General features: G+C 45.8%; 1 protein-coding gene across 2 annotated transcripts in view; it reads right to left on the reverse strand.

The window, feature by feature from the left end:
* Positions 1 to 1,840: 1,840 nt before the first annotated feature.
* Positions 1,841 to 21,542, reverse strand: part of LOC119459646 (uncharacterized) — a 30,577-nt gene continuing 10,875 nt past the window's right edge. The window contains exons 2-5 of one of the 2 annotated variants that reach the window (XM_037721322.2): positions 17,928 to 18,064; positions 17,794 to 17,867; positions 12,244 to 12,330; positions 1,841 to 2,293 (exon numbers count right to left, since the gene is read on the reverse strand). In XM_037721322.2, the coding sequence (XP_037577250.1) occupies positions 2,145 to 2,293; positions 12,244 to 12,330; positions 17,794 to 17,867; positions 17,928 to 18,064 (447 nt within the window). In that variant the 3' untranslated portion in view covers positions 1,841 to 2,144. Of the gene's footprint in view, positions 2,294 to 4,257; positions 4,420 to 12,243; positions 12,331 to 17,793; positions 17,868 to 17,927; positions 18,065 to 21,542 lie in introns of those variants that run through there. The other variant, XM_049671024.1, reaches the window with a different exon arrangement.

Raw genomic sequence — 21,542 nt, forward strand, 5'->3', positions numbered from 1 at the left:
GAATGGAGGAGGATTCGGACTTACGGCCGTCAGCTTACTAAATGAAAAGAACGTACAGAACATTACACGTCTATGTATACAACACCGTGATCCTCCAACTTCACTGCAGGATGACCCTAAGTAAATGGTCATTGCACTATCATATGCGGCACAAACACCATGAACTGTCTGTTCGTACTCTACATCCGTTATTACCGCACGTAATAGTGCCACTGAGAGCCTCGTTGACTTCAAGGATGTACTATCAGACTCGCCCTCAATTTGCCGGCAAAACCCTCGCGTGCGACTCACGCAATAAAGAAACAGAACCAAAAACCTGCGCAAATTACGCGTTCACGATTACAAGAAGATTCGCGCGTATTTATAAGTACTTCCACGCACTAAACGAAACTCAAATGCTGTCGTCTTCTAAATATACGTGCGAGACACGCACAGCCTCAGACATACCCTTACATAGTACGTCGAAGAGAAAAGAAATCTGTAGAGTATACCATTATTAAAGCGATCCGCGGAGCCCGTTTCTAAGGCGCGGTTCTGTGTACGTGCGTGCGGGAAGAACCCTCCGGCGATTTCTAAAATCAACTGAAGTAGACTGCAGAATAACTAGTATCTAACCTGATACAGTGTTGTTTAACTCGCGAAATCTGAAAAGAAAGTCTTCGTTTAACGGAAACTCACGCGAACTATCTACATATCTCTGTCAAGAAAAACCAATGACGCTATCTTTTCTCGAGCGTTCAGCTGTCACGTTTTCCTGAAAGCAAACATCAAATGAACTGGAAAATTTACCTTTTACAGAACGTTCCTAAATTTACAGAATGTTCCTAAAACTCAAATTGCTCTAAAGTATCCACAGAGCAATAAGTAATAATGAATGCGACTTACCAAACGTGCCTCGAAAGAAATGCACTACTGTAAAACCATGAACTGTCTGTTCGTACTCTACATCCGTTATTACTGCACGTAATGGAGCCACTGAGAGCCTCGTTGACTTCAAGGATGTACTATCAGACTCGCGCTCAATTTGCCGGCAAAACCCTCGCATGCGACTCACGCAATAAAGAAACAGAAACAAAAACTTGCGCAAATTACGCGTTCACGATTACAAGAATGGCATGTCTGTGGCGGTCAGCGCAGTCAAGGGAAAGGCACCAGTTGAATGCGGCTCTTCAGCGCATTTCAAGGGAGATCAGAAGAGCGCATCCGCGTCCCGATGCTTTCGCCTCCATCGGTACCCCACGCGAATCAAATTCTCGCAGGCGAAGATCCCAACGTCCAAGGCGACCAGAAGGATCCTTTAGGGAATCCAACCAACAGAAATAGTCATGGTCAATCACCACGTCGAAAGTGTGGCCAACCAAGGCGGCGGTCAGACCTGCCACGCGCCAGAGTGTGCTAAGAATGTCTGGGTCTGTACAGGCCGCCACTGGAAACTGAACCTGGCACCGTTCAACATGCGTGCCCTCCCTAGTGAGCTAGCTAGCAGGGCTATTTGAGGAATTTCATACGGTATATGAAATGAAAAGACGAGAAATTTGTTGTTTCGTCGGGAGCGTTCCTTTCTTTAAAAAAAAGTTGTGCAATTACTTATCTGAGATTAGAAAGCAGCAACAATGCTTCGGTGGCAATTCAGGCACTACAAACTTCTTAGTTGATGGCTTGCAGCTTACAGGGAAAATCTTGAGGCGTTTACTTTCAGCTATAGAATGAGTTTGACTGAACAGACTTAATTTATAAGCAATATTATTGCAGCTTAACGGGCTTGAACGTCTGAATGAACAGTTTACCGAGAAAGCACTGCACACGAAAAAGAAACATAAGGAAAATGTACTTCTGATTCTGAAGCCTTTATTTTCAGTCGTTGTAAGAACTCCAAGAAAAAAGGAAACTACTTTCCAAGCATAGGATATTCCGAACCATAGTCAGCATAACAGTGCAATTGCTGCAACCAATTTGTCTTTATTTACCCCGTAATATTGTGCTGTTGCTCCAGAGGTGTGTTGTTTCGTTTATACCATTTTCATCATGGCTTAGATATCACAAAAGTTCACAAGATTACACGCCACTCCTATTCATTTTTTGTTTCTTCTTGATAACTGATTCGTTTCTTCTTGGTAACTGCTGGAGACCACGGCCAAAGCGCCTTAGTGGATGCAAAGTATTTCCTGGCAACTGCGTCCATAAATAACTCGTCCTCGTTCTCCGAACCCAGCAAACATTTTAAGGCAAATTGGGTCAACACCATGGGTGACCGAAGAATTCAACACTCGGAGGTCGAAATATGGTGTAAGACCTACAAAAAATAGAAGAAACAAAAGTTGCTAAAACTGTACTGCTAGGTAGATTGTACAAAGATTTGAAATAAATAGATTATTCCAAAGGAAGAGACGTGATGTAATAAAGTAGGAGAGCGATATGAAATCTGCGCAATATGTCGTGAAGGGAGAAATATATGCGCTAGCAGGAAAATTTGTACAGTCCGTTCGAGTCTCGAAGTAACAATAATGTTCGGTAAGTCAAAGGGAATGAAATTTTCAACCTACTTCCTGGTGCCACTAATGATGTGGCGCTGCTTGTGATTTATATAAATTAGAAATATAATTGTGTGATGGTTTTAGGGTGGTACAGAATTACCATTTTATGAGCCAGAGTATCTTTGCTTTGCTGAAATATCAAGCATACCCTATTGCACAAACCAGCTTCTGCCACTGCCTTCTTTTGGAAAACTGTGGCGTTTGTTTTTTTTTTTTACATTTCATCACACTTGAGAAGGAGGCGCTCCCGGGAAGTCATTGAAACAACGGTGAGGCTGCTGGAAAACAGCTGGGTCACACTGGACGATATGCTGCGCTCAGTGCTGTAACGCAGGGGGCATTGGTAGAAGAAGCAGAAAGAGTTTATTTCATGTGCAACGTGGCTTGGAGCAGAGGTAGAACACCCGGCTGCTAATCTGAAAGTCATAAGTTTGACTCCTCCTCCAGCCCAATACATTTTGAGGCATGGAGTGGCGCCTGACACCGGCAAAAAGCAAAATGCCAAGAGCTAGTGAGGATATACTAGTACAGGTGCAACGAAATTAGAAAGGTCCCCTAATCTTCAACAAAGTAAACTAGGTGGGCTGATGAAGCCACCGGAAGTAAACTAGGTGAAGTGATGAAGCCATGAAATTTGCCGGCGCAAGTTGGAATCAGCTAGTGCAAGACAGGAGCAATTGGAGATCACAGGGAGAGGCCTTCGTCCTGCAGCCGACACACTTCCATCCGGCGCATGCGCTGAAAAGCTCGTGAAATAAAGTTTTTCATTCATTCATTCATATAGGTTGATGATGTTGACTTTGCCAGAATACGAGGAGTGAGAGAAAAACCTGCTTTTAGGTACCTTGACGAGGGTCTCGCCCCTCATCTTGGACATTGGTCGGCATTTGGTCAGAGACCGAATCAATGATACATGACGTGGTTAGCTACACATTCTTCATTGAAATGGACAAATGTGCAAGCTTTAAACACATTGAAGAGAAGTGCAAAGAAATTTACAATGAATACTGGGTATGTAATTTCGCATGATTCATTTCATGGTACACAATTAAAGAAATCAGTTTATCTAAGCCTAAGCTATGCATACGCAAAGAGCATGCAAAGGAAATAGAATACAGAATGAAATTAGCGCTACATATAATGCTGCCTAAGTTGGCCGAGTGTGAAATACTCTACATTTAAAATTTGTTCATAAACATATTTCATATTCTAGGCATGATGCAACAACTTATCTTCACCATAATTAGTTGTGCTGAGACGCACTTCCGAATATTCTAAGAATCCAGTGATATAGGTATGTCTGTTTATGTATAAGTTACCCAGAGTGCGTAAATAATGGGCACTTTTCTTCACTTCCTTTCGTAGCACAAAACATAGCTTAAAATTACAGCGATGGTCCAAACTAATTAAGCCATACTTGTTAGGTAACGGTCAAGTCGCGTAATCGGAAGGAATTTTAGCAAGAAGTCTTATCAAGTTGTTTTGAAGTTAATTGAGTTGAAACATGATTGCGGAAGTGCTGGTTTCCACACCAGAAAACAGTATTTATTCTAAGACATCAATAAAGTGTCATAAACCAAAGTCACAGTGACAATAGACAAGTCTTAATGCACGAACTGCCTTGTTAGCTACAAAATCAATATGTTAGTCTGATTACATATGCTCAGTAAATACAGTATGAAGAGTTTTGAAGTTATTGACAACTTCAATAGGGCTTCCATTGAGTGGGAGTGGAGTACTTGACACAGAGTACTTGCTTTTTGCTATACGTTTTGGTATGTGCTGTAAACGTGCTGGTTCTTGAGAGAGTTCGCTAGCTCATACTGGAAACTGCACTGGTTGCGTTGGTGCCCCAGTTCACCCAGTACGTAAGGAACAGGCACTCCTGAGTAATAAAAATTTACAATATATGTTATCGGGAGATACAATTATCCTGTCCTAAGTACAGCTATTATTTGGGGTCACAAATGTCTGTTTCGTTTCGAAGCTTGGAATAAAGTGCATGACCGTTTCTGCAGCCATATGGGACACTACTAAAGATCGATTTCTCGCATTTCTCTTTGGACTGAGCGGATAACTATGGTAATTAAGGAAAACGCGTAAACGCAGAGAACGCGTCGTTTTCTTGTCGTTTGCTAAAGAGAAAGCAAGGTCTATCCTAATGGGTAGCGAAACTTCGGTTGAAAAGTGGTCAACACCCAATCGTAACCGACGTGAGCAAAAGTGGCTTTACCAACAGCAAATAAAGCGCGACTATGTGTGGAGGCAACAAACAGTGTCAAAGAAAAACCCTTCTTAATTAGCGCAGGGCAGCATTTGATTTCACAAACGGAAAATAATATTCCTAATCAATCTTAGTACGTTTGGCGAGGAAAGAAACGACATGTCTCTTTTACTTTATTACTACCAATAATAACTTTTTTTTCGCACCCGCTAAAACAGGGGCGTTTACGCTGCTATCAAACGCAATGCAATGCAGCTATTGCAGTGTGCAGAAAGGCATGCTCGTAATTTTCACCTGTGGCTATACGCCAACCATCACACGTTTCTTTTTTTTTTTGCTCGTCAACATTTGTCTGAATTCTGGTGGCGCAGTGCTTGCGAGCTGTGATTCTTCATTGGTCTACTTGTTCAGTGAAAAGTAGTGAGTTACGAACAACACATAATTGTTTACTTTAACGGTCTTCGAGCGGCTGCGCTAGCCGTCCGGCTTGGCGACCGATGATGTGACCTGTATTCAACACCCAAAGTGTTCTTCGGCCTGCGAAGAAACGGTGTTCTGTGCGAGGGTGTGACTTCAACACCCGTACAGCTGGCATTTTGCCTCATTCTTATGTGGGCTAAAATCTCGAAACGCCCTTCAAGGCGAAGTGCAGGGCATTTGAAAATACTGCTCTAATGGCAGACCAGGAAATCAATTTTCGTTCCGTCGACCACAAGAATAACGTTTTTTTTTTCAAGATGTGATGTCACAATATTATTTGTTCTGCCCCCTCATGACCGATGGCACTAAGCCCCATGAATCACCGAGGTTATGAATGTATCGGCCTTCATGCAAGCTTCGTTACCAGGTACAGTTACATTGGCAATGCTTTCTTTGGCAACTATCTCATGATTTCGCCTGGGTAGCTCAGACGTTCACTGGTCGTGTTGTTGCCGACTAGATTCAATCTCTGCTTTTTTTAAGAAGACCAATCTTGCGCATAAGGCGGTGGCATTAGAACCTCGGCCACACATTGCCGCAGCCCGATACCTTGACCTTTAGGCGGATGCTTCTGCTGCTGCCGCCGCCACCACCACCACCACCACCGCTGTCGTCGTCCTCGTCGCCGTCGTTGTTGGTGGCGCTGTTGTTGTCTGGCACAAGGGGGTGGTTGAGAGTGCGTGTATGAACGGCAGGAACGCGGCACAGGGCGAAGGTGATGCCAAAAACAATTTTGGGGTCTCCCAACCCATCCTCACCATGCCCTCAGGAGCTCTAGGGTGTCGGCACAATACCTTTCAGAGTTCTGCAATTATGCGTAAGCCCCCCGGGAACGCACTGCAGCGACTGCAGCACGTACCTTTGTACTCACGCGCAACAGTCCAGAAGGGATGTAGACAGAAAGGTAGAGATGAAGTACGGATACTAAGCAGAGACGGGACACAGCCCACGCAGTCACGAATACGAGAGAATAACAGCCTTGCCCATTCTTCGCTCGTGACAGTGCGGAATGCGGAATCAGAACGCATGCCTCATTTGGGGTCACTTCACCAAAGAAAACGTTACCGCTAGACATTGCAAAATTGTCGGCCAAACTTGAGAAATGTAAATTCAAGGTACGGGACGATCAGGTACGGTACGATTGGGCACGGTACGTTTCACCTGATTCCGAAAAATTACTAGGGGTTCCTTATGCTACAACTAAGACGACTTGAAGGCGCGAGGCCGAAATCCGATAACTGAAAATGACATGGTGACCACATTTTTTGCTGAGTCATCCTCACTCTGAAACCACAATTTATTCATTTTTTGAAGTCATGTTTTTTTTGCAATTCACCTTTCCTATGATGCACCAAACTCGTACCGTGACGCAGCACTTTTTTCTTGCTGAGTCACTCTCATCTGGACACTGAAATGTCACATATATTTTTGGCAATAACTCCCCCACCCCAGAAGCCCTTTATTCACAATTGATTTACTCTTGATTCACCCTATCACTGCTTTGTTAATCTTTATTAACTCTTAATGCACTCTCATTTCCTCTTCATTATATTAGCTCGCTCTATCTCATCATTACTTTTCGTTTGTCTCCTATCACCCAAATAAACCCCTTTAATTCACTCTACGCCCATCAGTTACCTTTCAATTCACCTCATTACCCAACTATAAACCAATTATCACTTCAGTTCACTTGTTTAATCATTCTTCCTCCTTTACTCGGAGTTTTGTACACATTATTGCTTCTTATCCTAAGAGCACCATTTGCTGTCGACGACGCGGTTTTGCAACGGCCTTGAAACGCAGCTTTCGCCTTAAAATGAGCACTGTGCTAATTTGTTTAGTGGACAACTGACGCTGGGCGTGCTGTCGCAAAGGTCTATAGACGACACTACACAAGCGGCTGCTGCGTAAATCAACACATCTCTGCCCGTCGCGGTAGCCCAATGGCTATAGCAAGGAATCGGCGACCTCGAGCAACTCCATAGTCGCCAAGCTACCGTGGCGTTCTCAGAACTCTTGATTTGACGTGCGGCTGCCGTCGGTAAGTAGCATAGACATAACGTTTTTTCGTGTGGCTTTGTGTCTGTACGCCCTGTGTCATTTGCCCTTCTAAAAAAAACGTCACGGTGTTTATTTTGCCGAAAAAACAGAAACGTGCCGTACCGTATCAGGTATATGCAGGGTGCGCGCAACTGCTGAGGTATCAAGTAGTAGTGTTTCTTTGCCTTATTACGTCGTCTTTACCCTCTCCCTCCCTTACCTTATGTACGGGAGCTGCGAGCGAAGAGTGGCAAAGATGTTTTCGTCACTTTGTCGGATGCCATAGCAGTTGCAGAACTCGCGCCGTTATTCTGAATCTCTAACGGGCATCGTTCTTGATGATGGCCTACATGGTTGATGATGCCATCCTTACGCCCAAGTATGGTGAGAATATTGAGCACTTTAGCATTGTTCTTGTGTAAATACAATGGTCAAGAGGGTCGTATATTTGAAAGAAAGTACAGCTACAAAGTTCAAAAGATTATTTGTACGGTTTTGTCAAAAGGGTGGCTGCTCGGGCTGGTTGGTGAAACATTCTTAGGACAAGAAAAAATCATTTTATAGAGCGCAAATAGTAGGAATGATTCTTCTTGTAGCCTTCTACCTTCGTTCCTGTGATTAGCGCGCTAATAATGATGTTTTTAGCGGTTTGGTCGTTCATGGCTGTTAGCTTCATCTAAACGACGCGAAGGTTAGTGTCACCGCCGACTACTTTCGCCACACTACGTTAGAAGCTTGAATGTTATCTGGACATAATAGATGGAGTGAAAGAAAAGAATTATGTCTCCATTAAAATTATAGGAATACCCTACAATCTCATTCTCTTGCTTCTAGGATATGGAGCCAAATGGAGCGGGATTAGAAGATGGGGTGGAAAGGGTAGGCTTCGTATAAAATGTACTGAAACATCTACTTCGTACTTATAGCCTCTCGGTAACATGAAGTGGGCAATGGTTCGATAGCTTATCTAGCAGTCGTAAGGCGATTTCGCTGGGTCGATTATTTACGCGTATGTTTTCGGTCGTGTTGCTAGTAGAAGCATTAATAAAACATGTTCTTTGGGAGACTTCTTGTTTTCGCAATCCTGTTTTCGCAATCCAATAACAAGTACTCTGCAGTCATTTGTGTGCCTTTCGCATAGCACACACTAGAGCACGGCACGGGCTCGGGCTTACCCAAAAGCCCGGACCCGGCCCGGCCCACGGGCCGGGTAAAGCAGTTTTTTTACGGGCCCGGGCCAGGCTCGGGCACGGCGTGTGCTTTTTGACCCGGACCCGGGCCAGGCTCGGGCTTTCTGGTGGTGCGCATGTAACGTGCAGCGAGTTATTCTCGGGCGTCACAACTCTGAAAAACATCTATTTTTCGGTCTCGGGCCGGGTTGGGACCGGTTTCGAGCCGGGCTTGGGCCACGCTGGGGCCTAAGGTAAATAGGTGGCGGGCCGGGCCGGGCGGGTAACGTAGATAATTTGCGGGCCTGGGGCGCGTCCGGGTCTCGCCATAAAATTTTGATCGGGCTCGGGCGGGCAGCCCAATGTAAAAACGGGCCCGGGCCGGGCCCGGGCTGAAAAAATCGGCCCGTGCAGTGCTCTAGCACACACTTCCAACTGCGTCTTTGGTTATGTTATAGGTCACTCGTGGATCCTCGAATGCTGGCTAATATGACACATGTCAGCGATGTACAAGCACACAGACGGCGAAGTATGGACGCTGCGCGTCGCCCAATTGCCCACGCGGCAGGATAGGAGTCTGGTGGCCGAATGCTGGTGGAGTGTTTGTTTCCTTCCTGTCTTGTTTATTGAGTATTGCGCTTTCGTAGTAACCTGAGAATTCGGCGTGCTTCTTTCCTTCTTCATTTGCTTCGCCACTGTTGCCAACGGTGTTTGTCTCTCCTAGCATGTCATTGGGAAGCGTGAAAATCTGCGGGAAGCTAATAGTGTCACTGCCCAAACTGTTTTGGTGTCACCCTTTTACGTCACTTGCTCAGGGTGCAGGCTACTTCTCTTTTCTGTCGTTGTGGGCAGCCTCGTGGCCGTCAATACTCTGGTGAACCGGGAACCAATCGTGTTGTATGCGGACGCCTTGATGCTCTAAAAGGGCTGCGGCGTCACGTATTCTTCTGTTAGATACTGCTGGTACTGTGAGCCGCATATCTTGAGGGAATCCTTAGAGTCGGTGTGAGGATTGTACGTTTGATTTTGTTACCAGCATCAAGTTTGTTATCCAGACTATTGCCACAGCATTATGTGGCAGTAGGCTGCAGGGTGCCACCGACTGCAAGGTAGGTCATTTTACCAGTGAAATCCATCGAGGAAAGGCAAGCGTAGCCCTCAGCTCCACTTTACGGCCATATGAGGCCACATCTGACCACGGGAGTGCTTGCCACGTATTATTGGCTATTTGCCACGCAAAAGCTGCAATTTAATTTTCGCTGTCGACAGATGATCAATGTATATGTGCTAAGTATATTCATTGCCAGGTTCTTGATCGTTTTTCAGCCGCGTGGTGTGTCATCGTGCAGCTGGAGCTCTGGGCGTACTGTGTGTACTATGACATGGGCCGTTATTTATGTGCATATGTACTGTGACATCTGTATGTACTGCGAAATCAGTCACTTCACGTGGTTTGAGCAATATTTTCTAGATGTTTCAGTGTTGTGCGCCTTATTACCGGTGGTGCCCCAGTTTTTCGTTCTATTCGCGTCCTCCACCCCGCTCCTGGACCCTTCGCGTCCTCCTTACCGTCCTCGGGTGCTGTTTCATCGAAGCGGACCATCACCCCTCACGAGGTTTGCCTGAAACGTGGTGGAGACCAGGACCATCTCACATGCTGCCTCTGCTTCCACTCTGGGGCGACTACCGATATTTGGTCGGGGAGGCTTTCCGATGTCTTCTGCTACTCAGTATACTCCAGATGAGGCAACACTTTTGTGCCCCTTGTTTAGCGTGCCCGAGATATCGGAGGGGGAACATCACGTGGGAGCTTTTCATTGACGGCTGCTGGTCACTACTGTCGGGATCTAGCCGTTTCGTTTAACTCTTCAATTGCCATGCCCATTTGCTCTTCTGCGCTCGGGGCGCTACCACTTTCAGTGGTACCAGACCTATCAGAACAAGTCACCTTGCCAACTGGCGTCGCCAGTTTCCTCATTTCCACATGACACAGTCCTCGGCATCATCAATACCAAGAACTAATCCCCTCCTTTCGCCGACGCATACGGACAGAAAAATGTGTGGTCAGGGCTGTAGCTCTCCAACCAGAACCCCCATTGTCCAAAGAGGCATGTGCTTTATAGTTGCCAAGGATCTACTGACAAAAAGCAATTCCTAGCGTTTAAATGAGCTGGTTTTTTTTGCTTTGGATGAAGACTGATATTTTCATATACGTTCCTCACAGCGATATGTAGCTTTTTGCAAAAAATTGAGGCTGAGTGCAGAACACCTTACATCTACTATTAACATACGTGTTGACGTAGACAGACAATTTATGCGTGTCAAACTACAAATTCACATACAGCGTCCCAAATACACAAAAAATAAATGGATGAAATCATTACACTATGAAGTATTTGAAATATATTGGTAAATGTATGTTTTAATAATTTATTCTAAAGCAGAACCAAAAATAAATTCGTCGGCCCCTCCACTCCGTGAAGACGGTTATCCCGCGAAGCTGGAACGTGCCGTCCCGTTGTTTATCCCTGGGTTAATATTAAAGGTTCATTCTACTATTTCTCAATTATAAGGTTACACACACGTTCGGCTGCGACGGAAAGAACGACGTCGCTGACGGTAAGCCCGCAGTCCGCGCCGTTCTCGCTTGCATTCGGTGTCTCGATTTTGCTCGGTGGCGTCGCTAGCAGCGTTCGCCCGCCATTGCCACTTGTCATTCTTCGAAGTTAAATTGCCTCAAAACCAAATCTGTCCGTTACGTAAGACAATAAATGTCTGATACCACCCTTAAGCAATGGCTCATACCCCCAAAAACGTGGCCTCGTCATTACGACGACAGAAGAAAAGTGAAATTCCGCGCTGGAAGGATAAGAGGCAACGAAGCCAGCTGTGGAAGAAGACGATGACGATGAACGCGGGAGCAGTGCCACGAGCACGTTCCGAGCGCGAGCGCATCCCGAGGGGCGCCAAGGAGCCAGCTGCGGAATAATACGACGCTCTGGTCAATGCTGATGATGATAGTTTTCTGTACCCTGGCGATTTCGCCTAGCCATAGACGATTTCGCCTAGACATAAAGTTTCGCTTTAAAAGCATATTGCGCCCTTGAGCATTTATTTACCGTAGAAATTGTGAAAATTTTAGAGTTTCAATACTTGCTGATTTCAATAGCTAATAAAGATCATGTAAAAGTAAACACACATGCGTTTTAATTTTATGCGCTTTGTAATTCAGGTGTTTTAATGTAAACAAACACACCATGTATTTTTGTATTGTTCTCAGTTTGGACATTTGATTTAAACTGTCCATGAAACTTCGCAGAAGCATTGATCGAAGAATTACGAAGCTGTCATTTCTTGGCGCATAGATGTAACATGGCGCCTGGGCTCTATTTATTATTTTCAGCAAATCCTCCGTACCTTGTCACTCCACGTCCGCCATCGCCAGCAGTGTGCATCCTACTGTTAGTAACGCACCTAAATATATTTGATTACCTAAATCGATCCATCCAATTTACAGCTTACATAGCGCTTTACTCTATTATCTTTGTAGCCTTCAATGGCTCTGTTGACAGTGTTAGCTCTCTGAAGATATCTGTGAACATTATTTCTGTTTTTATCCCGACATGCAGAGATTAGGTTATGTTGCTAACAAGGCTTTATTAGATATCATTACATTTACGATGAATCTGTGATTTCATAAAACATCCTGCATAAGTTATGAAGCAGTAAACACGGTGGTAAATATTCTCAAAGGAGATAATATTCAATGAAAATAAAAAGAATATTAAGAACCAACCGTGAGCAACTGGTGTCACCTTGATGAGAGCGCAGTGATAATTGGGACCTATGTAGAGAATAGTTTCCTTTGCGGTGAACTTCTCGCCTGTGAAATAAATCGAAATTCTTTTGGGACATAATCGTGCACAGAAACACTGTTTCCATACAATGTCGAGAAAAAGCGAGTACATTAAAATTTAGACATGCGTCAATGAAAGACATACTTTAGAAAAGAAGACGTTTGTTTGAACCTAATCATTTTGACTTGTACGCGCAAAGTTGTAAACGTGCTAGATATACACCATTGGCCGGTAGCAATAGTTCAAATGCTAGGAAAACTTTGCGGTGGGAATGATCCCGCCAGCAATTCACGAATACCTCCGCCCCTCCCCCCCCCCAACAGTACATAATGCCCGATATTCCATTTCATGTTCGCAAAACCATTTTAATCGGATACCCGTATTTGATGTCATTCTCAAATTGTCCTATATGAACACCCCCCTATTCTTTATTCAAAGCTTATCTTCAAATACCACGATCGCTGAGACTTCACGTTGCCAAAGATAGCGATACCATGTTCGCTGCTGTTCGGCGCATGTTAGGATTTTCATGCTGGCACATACTTTAATGCAGAACATTATGTTTTGAATTGAAGTGAAGTAGGATTGGGAATTAAGCCCAACTTAATTACGCCTTGAGGGAGACCTTTGTTAACCTTGCCTGGTTAACCTCATTATTTCGTTCAGGGCGCTCAGCAGGTGAACGAGCTGCGTTGCTTACCGTACATGTATTGGTTGTAAATACCCCCATGTATACGTAGCAGGCAGCGTTTCTGCTGCGTACTTCACGCGTCGAACAGCACCTATCCAGGGCTTCCGTCGCTCCGCTTCATACGGCTTTCCGGGGACCCGATAGAAGCACACATCAGGACTGCGACCCTCATGTTCATGACAATTTACCAAACAACAATAAGAGCGGCTACCGTGCTTTGGGGCCTGCGTGCTGCTCAGCGTCATCGTCAGCTCCTCCTGCTTTCGACGCGTTTTGGCGAAATGGAGAGCGCTCGCTTGCCATGTCCGATAAGCCAGGCGGTAGCGCAAAATGTCGGGTGTACGTTTCAAGCAGTTTTAGAATCTGAGAACTACTCACAGAATTTATTACAGCACACAAAGCGTGCGAGACATCTGTAACTCAAGGGACGCGTTCACCTTAACCTACCCAGCCAACTTCGTTGCACGCCACCAGGCTGCACCACAGTACTTTCCGAACTCCAACGCATCAGCCCCATTGTTTCAGGTTTATTCTTGAACTGGAAATCTTTGGGGGGATCTGCGGTGTAGGTTTTAGCCTGCCTTCTTCCAACAGGAACGCAATGCACTTTCCGGACCTTTGCCCCTTCCGGTGGAAACAAATTGTGGTGGCAACTCTCGAATAGAGAAAAAGCCTATGAACGAATGCGAAGCCGTGACAATTGTAATACTCAGGCGGTTCGGCATGTTAGTCATTTGGATCGGCATGCCTTCCTGCAGCAAAGGACTTTCCTATGCCCGCGTCACCTCACAGTTGGAAACCTTTGCATCAATAATAGATGCATAGAAACCCATTCAGCATGAATATTTAAATACACAGGCATGAAAACGTGAACAATTTTAATATTTTCCGCTGACATCTTGCGGAAGCCGACGCTTTGGGGCAATTTAAAGACTCACAACACGCGATTGCTGTTTAGCACCAAGGTCCACCAGGGGTGTGTGGGTTAACGTAGACTCCACAGCATGGGTTGTCGTGTGGTGATAGGTATTCGCGATTCCAACTAAATCCTCGAACCCTAGCGGCCGCACCACCGTGAAGATGCCCGAAAGAGAACACAATGGATGCGTGTCAGCGCGATTCATAGACAGCAATTCATCATTTCATAATTTGCCGAAAGTAGCAGACGACGCGAAACGGAGAGCGACATGATTAATAAACTTGCGCACTGGGAAAAAGGGGACCGTGTTGTGTTCGAAAGATTTTGCTTGGCACCACTTCTTTATTCCCAGTTAGCAGACCATTTCTTTAACCTTATACATTTTAAATAGGTTGCGGGAATTTCAAATTACGGAGTGTACTGTGTTTAGGTAGGCGTTTGTTAATTAGCGATTGGTTAGTTGAGTTTTCTGTCTCAGCCTTAGCTTTACTAATGCCTTAAGCAGTAGTGATATTCGCGCTAATGTGCTTTACTCCGCACGCACCGGTAGAAGGAACGATAACTTGCTCGGAAGGCTGATCATGACACATGTTGTGCCGCAAGGCGGCATATCGTTCCGACAGGATGCTTTAATTTAGTGGTCTAAGCAGAGGATGGTTTTTTTCTAATTCAGCGCGAAGAGTTTTCGCTTTTTTTATTTGGCCACAGTAAACTTATAAGATAGTGCAAACACACCTTGTTCCAGTTTTGGAGCATGCGGCCTGGCCGCAGCGCACCTAGTTTGCTCTCTGACAATGTTGGCCGCGTGAAATTCCATTACAACTGATTCCATTCAATTTCAAATCATTCATTTACACTAATAGAAGTCAAATTGCCCCCAAAAAACACGCTAAATTTCGGAAACCTATTGGAAGAAACGCAAAAGCGTTTGGTTCTTATTTACTTGTCACTTTTCGCAGGCGTTTGAGAATTCCTACGGGTGGCGGGTGTCTGCTTTGTTCCTAAGCTTCGAACGCACTTCAAACACTGGATACTGCGAGCGCAAACAAGTGCCACGAATCCGACGCAGACTACCTAACTATAAAGAGAAATGCGCACCCCGATACAGAACTCTCATTTGTTGATATCCGAAGACCCACTGACCAGGTAACTTGAGTTTTTAGCCTCGTTCTATCAGCACACAATATCCATATTTGCCTTCTGAAAGCATAACGGACGTTACGGCCTATATATTGTGGGATGCTATGTGATATAGGGCAATATGACTCGGTGTGCGGAGTTACCTATGAAGGTCAAAAACGGTCATGTACAGTACCTGTAGCCGAGGAGCAACGCCACAAATAAGTGCTTGCCCGTTTCAGGGGCCCGCTTTGCACAAGCACTTCCATTTAACCGCCGGCTCACTTGAAAAAATATTTGTCTCTAACAAAAGACTGATGAAGTGTTCATGCACAGCGCAACGATTTGCTAGGTTTCAACGCTGAAATCCATGAGACCAAGTTCAGGCACCTAGACTATATTCGCCTTCAACGAAACACCACAATTCTACGCCACAAACGATAAACTTGAGCACAGGCTGAAGGTGAAAGAACTGAAGGGAACCGAGATGTCATAGCCATCTCTGTTTATATGGGCAGTGATGCAACCCGAATGGTCTGCGTGTTGTACTCCTTGGAAGCGTTTGCAGCAAGATGATGCTCCGCAGCTGAGCTAGACGCTGGCGATATATCAGGCGGAACAGGCGACGGACGAATGGCAGCATTTCCCACTGTCGCGTCCCGCTGCAGTTTGCGCGGCTACCTTGCACTGTGCGTAGACGAGCGAATGGCAGTCCTTGCCTAGTGACTCCAAAAATATCTACGTGCACCATTGTGCCACAGGTGAATTTGCTTGTACGTCTTCGGGTTGCTGAATGAGGCCATTACACTGAAAGCGTACTCCACAGCTGTTGTGTAGACACTGAGACGTCTCTGTCGTGGTCGCTGCTTAACACACGTGTTCGGAATTGGCGCTTCACACTCAAGCAAAATATATTGGGAAGCAAGGGGCAGAACCACGCGACAGACTGGCTAATATATGATTGGCGAGCAATACAGTGGTTAGTTTGGCGCGCGCAACCTGTCGTGGCCAAAAGTTGTCGACAGGGGAGCTTGGCACACAGGGGCGCCAAGCACACAAGCTCAAACGATGAGAAAGGTAGAAGACTAGGCCAGTGCGTCATATGGGAGAACTGTTTGCGGAGAACTGAACTTTCGGCGGCCGATAAAAGGGCGAAATCCAGACATCAAAGTGCGCCTGCACTTCAGCCTTGAGGCGCTAATGAGATTTGTTAAGCGTCAAAAAAAAAAAACTACGTGCGCGCGGTTACTTGAAGCGGAAGAATATGCAGCACGACCGATTTATACTTCAGTTTATACTGTTTATACTTTTTACTTCAGTTATACTTCATGGAAATGTGTTTAGAGCGAAAGACCACTCCATTTTGGCGATGAAGGCTTGAATCTCGCGGAGTCTCACGCGATGGAACTCTATTTATATTACTTTAAAGATAATTCAAGTATATGGATATTAATTAATTTGACTAGAAGACCCTGATCGTGTCTCTTTGTTTAGCGCATGGAAAGTGTATAAGTTACAGAGTTGAAGGGCCCTTGCTCCACCCCTCGGCCTATGTGAAAACATCCAGTCCGCTGATAGCCAATGCTGCTGTGGGCATCTCGGTGCAGTTTTACAATCGTGCGTGACGTGTAAAGCTCACAATCAGAATGCGAAACCAACTTTTTCTCTTTTCAAACAGAGCCTTCTCCTCACCTTTTTTGAAGCTGCCAGCGGCTGCCATATCTAGTCATTTATTAGATTTCTATAGAAGGCTGCTTTCAGCCAATGCCTGAGATCAATCAAATAGTCTGTTTCAATCAGTGCACATATTCCTAGTGCTAGTCCGTATATTAATTGACGCAGTTAATAAACGGGCTGACGCAAGCGAAAGTCTGCGTTTCGATTTACGATGACATGCACGTACACCCTAAAGAAGCCGACTGTCGTCTTCTCACGCACTCGCATCCGCCAGAGCAGGAATTAAATTAGCTTTGGCCGCATTACTTATCCATGTCACCGCCGTGGGGTGTCGTTATTTTCGAATAGATTTGAACACATAACTCCAACCATGCGAAATTTATGAACAGACCACAATTCTGGCGCACTCACTCGTCGCCGATCCTGCCTAGATGCCTTGCCACATCACTCGTATGGAGATAATAGCAGTGCTTCAAAATGCGCAATTTGGATGTGGCTACTATTTGTTGGGCGAGCTGGTGCAGGACAAAGCTAGAACAGGCAATGCATTAGTTCCTACACTTGCATGTAGCTACATCTGCTCCGTAGCGGAGGTACCACCGCCTGGTGCCGCGACGAGCGGGCACTCAGTTAAGTTTGCCGCAGCGTGGCGCCAAAACAGGAAGTAGTGGGGTCCGCCTGAATGTCTGAAATCAAGGTTGAACTGCTCGACAAGGTGTCGTTTCGCAGGTGGAGCGTTGTGGGCACCGCCTCTTTTGCTTCCATTGCTTTCACATTGCAAGGAATTGAAGAATCAGTCGCATCACCGCGACGGGCATGGAATGCAACGTTTGGTAATAAATCCACTTCTTCTGATGGCACGAAAGTACTTTTTTTCTGCAAAAACGTCTTAAATTGTGTATTTAAGCATTAAATGCACTTCTCGACTTCGATAAAATGTGTTGCGGGGCACCTTGAGGCCCTTGAGAACAAATATGCTTGCGTAAAGAAAAACAATTATTTTTTTGTTCCTAAATTGTTTTTTCATCCACAAAATCTTGTGATATCAATAAAAGTAGAAACAGGTTTGCTATATTTAAATACCTGGAGGCCTGATCTGCATGACATCCTTTTGTTTGTGTAGAAAGATTCCCTCAAGGTTCTTAGCGGTCCAATGCCTGATGAAAAAAAGAATAAATTTCAGTTCTTAACTTTTATAATGAATATGTACATCTCACCTTTCTTCGTCAGTGTAATATGTCCTTCTGAATGAAATTGATGTGTCAGTTATGCTCTTCCGTACATCCACTTTACAACGAACGAAGAAACTCGCGGTAGTACTGTAGGTCCATATAGGTTCCTGCATACCAACAAACTGAGAAAAAAAAAGAAACATAGACGTATGACTGGCGTTGATCTCTCTCTCTTCTGCAAGGTTCACAAGTGTTTGCAGTTGCTACTTTACCCGATACTCGGTTCACTACCGTCATTTTGACTTCTGAACCCTCTTGTGTACATTAGAGAATATATTGCTATATGAGCATGAAGATACATCGCGAAGAATTGGGAGTGTTCAGATTTGGATTTTTGTGCTGCATCTTTCACATGGCATAAGGCAATTGAATTGAATTATGTGGGTTTATGTGCCAAAACAATGATTTGATTTTGATGCCTGCCGTAGTGGGAGACACCAGAGCAACTTTTACCACCAGGGGATCTCTACCGTAACCGCAATGCACGGCACACGGGTGTTTTTGCATTTTCCTCCCATGTAATTGCGGCCGCTGCGGCCGGGATTTCATCCCGCGACCTCGTGCTTACAAAGCGCAACACCCAAGCTGCTAAGCCATAGAGGCGTGTATGCAACAACTCAACACCTGATAAGAACAATGACACCGCTGGGTACGCCTCGTCTCCGCATAAGTTGCTCGGTTGAATGCTAAGAGGCCTAATGTCAGGCATGGTGTACCAGCTTGTATTCACCAAGTTTATTAAAAAACACACATCATGCTACGTTAATTACACCAAGTGTATGTTGTGCCCGTCTTTTTTTATATACTAACTTTTAGCCATTGACATTCAATTATTTTATTAGAAGTAATTATCTAACTAATACTGTGGGCTGCGCCGCGGAATAAACAGGGGGAGGCAGAAATAGACTGAGATGAACAGCGAAAGTTTAATGAAGTAGATGGTTATTGTGCAGGAGACACTAGTGCACACTGTTGGGAGGCGAAATGGTGAACAGAAAACAATACGGAACAGAAACCGAAATCGATAATACAACGCAATCTTTCTAATTGATCTAATTGTCCATATGGCAATTAGGCAGTTGTGGAGAATCGCAAGACACGGTGAACTGTAGAGTTTCCAGCGAAGTACTGAACACGTGTCTATTTTTTTTCTGACAAATACAGCAATTTTGTGAAATATGAAAAAACACTGTTTCACTGGAAATCTTGGTTCACGCAACAGCAGTGCCAACAAATAGACTCAGTAGGAAGATAAGCTTTCCAGCCCATAGTGTTTTACAGAATAATTACTAGCGGGAAATATGGCGCAATGCCTATGGGAGCTGCGAACCACGCGGTCCAGCCGGCTTAGGAATGATGAGTAGTACGTGGATTTGCCTAAACGTCGTCCTTCTCGCTTCAAACGACCTCGTGACTTTGCTAACTCTTAATTTTCAAGAAATTATTGCGCAATAAATAAACAAACATCATTAAAGTTATCCGGCGGCTGGACTACAACACAGGAGGTCTAGTACAGAAGCCCGATATTGAAACCATTACGCCAATAACTGATGCATCGACCCGCGGCAAACAACGTCGTAATGAATTGCGCAGGAGCAAGCCCGCGCATTGAGATGCTTGGGGCGTTTCGATTTGGCCACCTCGACAGGATGAACCGCTGGAATTACTAGTCTAATGTAAATACAGGCCAAGGGAGCAGCAGGCAACGTGTCTCAACCAGAGCAGGTCAGGCAATCTCTAGCTCGCGCCTCCCGGACTAGCGGCGATGTGTCTGCAGCGCCGGGCATTCGTCTTCACTACAATCACCCCCCATTGGAAAAGCAGCCATCCTGGCGACTCATGGTGAACATAGGATCATGGGGTCGTAATACGGCTTCAGGCGTTGTACGTGGACGGTTTCACGACGATGACAATGTTGGTCCGTAGATTGCGTGACAGGCTCGACAATATAGTTCACAGGAGATGTATGCGCTACAACACGGTAGGGTCCTTGATATATCGAGACAAGCTTGGATGAGAGGCTAGCAGGAACGGCAGGAACCCAAAGCCATACAAATGAATCCGGAAAAAAACTGTCAATGCGGGTGATCATCGTCACGTCGAGATTTTTGTTGCCATTGGTCGACAGCTGTAAACGAACGGACGAGCTGACGGCATTCCTCTGCGCGGCGGGCAGCTTCAGAGATGGGCGTACATTCGGATCAGTTGGGTCTATACGGAAGAACGGTGCCAAGGGTAGTCGAAGGTTCGCGGCCATACAAGAGGAAGAATGGGGAGAAGTTTGTGGTCGCCTCTGGTGCAGTGTTGTAGGCGAACTCACGTGAGGAATGGCAAAATGAGGTCCCAATCAGTGTGATCAGAGGCGACGTATTTGGAGAGCGTGTCGCCAAGGGTGCGGTTAAATCTTTCCGTCAGACCATTAGTTTGAGGATGGTAGGTGGTGATGGTGCTGTTAACGATGCGACATTCAGTAAGGAGCGCGTTTACGACTTCGGAGAGGAAGACACGTCCTCTATCACTCAAAGGTCCGCGAGGTGCACCGTGACGGAGAATAAAGTTTTTCAGGAGGAAGGATGCAATATCACGACCGGTGGCAGCAGGCAGAGCGGCTGTTTCTGCGTATCGCGTCAAATGGTCGATGGCGACGACTATTCAGCGGTTTCTGGAAGCCGTGCCTTGAAGGGGTCCATACAGGTCAATGCCAATGCGATCGAAGGGCCTGGCAGGAGACGGGATTGGCTGAAGTGGGCCAGAGACATGCTGAGCAGGAACCTTGCGGTGTTGGCACTGAGGGCACGACCGGATGTACTTGCACACAAAGGTGTACATGCCATGCCAATATAACCTGGAGCGAAGCCGGGTGTGCGTCTTGAAGACACCCGCATGTGCACACTGCAAGGCAGTATGGAAGGCAGAACATATTTCACCACGAAGATGTCGAGGTATGACCAGCAACCACTTGCAAACGTCAGAGACGTAATTCCGGCGATAGAGAAGTCCATCTAGAATTTCGAAGTGGGATGCTTGACGGTGCAAAGCTCGGGAAAGTGGAGGAACAGTCGACGAGTTTGAAAGGAAGCGGATAAGAGCACTAATCAAGGCATCCTTTCGTTGCTCCGAAGCCATGTCGCTATCTGCTGGGAACGAAGGTACCTGGTCAACGGCAGAGAGGCAAGCATCGATTTCGGTTGACATGGGCGAACGGGAAAGGGCGTCGGCATCGGTGTGGCGGCAGCCAGACCTGTAGACAACGCGCACGTCGAAACCTTGCAACCGCAAAGCCCAGCGAGCTAACCGACCTGAGGGGTCCTTCAACGTGGACAGCCAACAAAGTGCATGGTGGTCTGTAATCACGTCGAAGGGGTGGCGATAGAGGTAGGGTCGAAATTTACCAAGTGCCCAGATTATGGCCAAGCATTCTGTCTCCGTAACGGAACAATTCTTCTAGGCTTTGGTGAGGGTGCGGCTTGCGTATGCAACGACGTACTCGTCGAATCCACATTTGCGCTGCGCAAGCACAGCGCCGAGTCCAACACCGCTGGCGTCGGTATGTACTTCGGTCCGAGCTGTCGGGTCGAAGTGACGCAGTATAGGCGGTGA

Source organism: Dermacentor silvarum, chromosome 7 (assembly GCF_013339745.2).
Source record: "Dermacentor silvarum isolate Dsil-2018 chromosome 7, BIME_Dsil_1.4, whole genome shotgun sequence".
Taxonomy (NCBI): Eukaryota; Metazoa; Arthropoda; class Arachnida; order Ixodida; family Ixodidae; genus Dermacentor; species Dermacentor silvarum.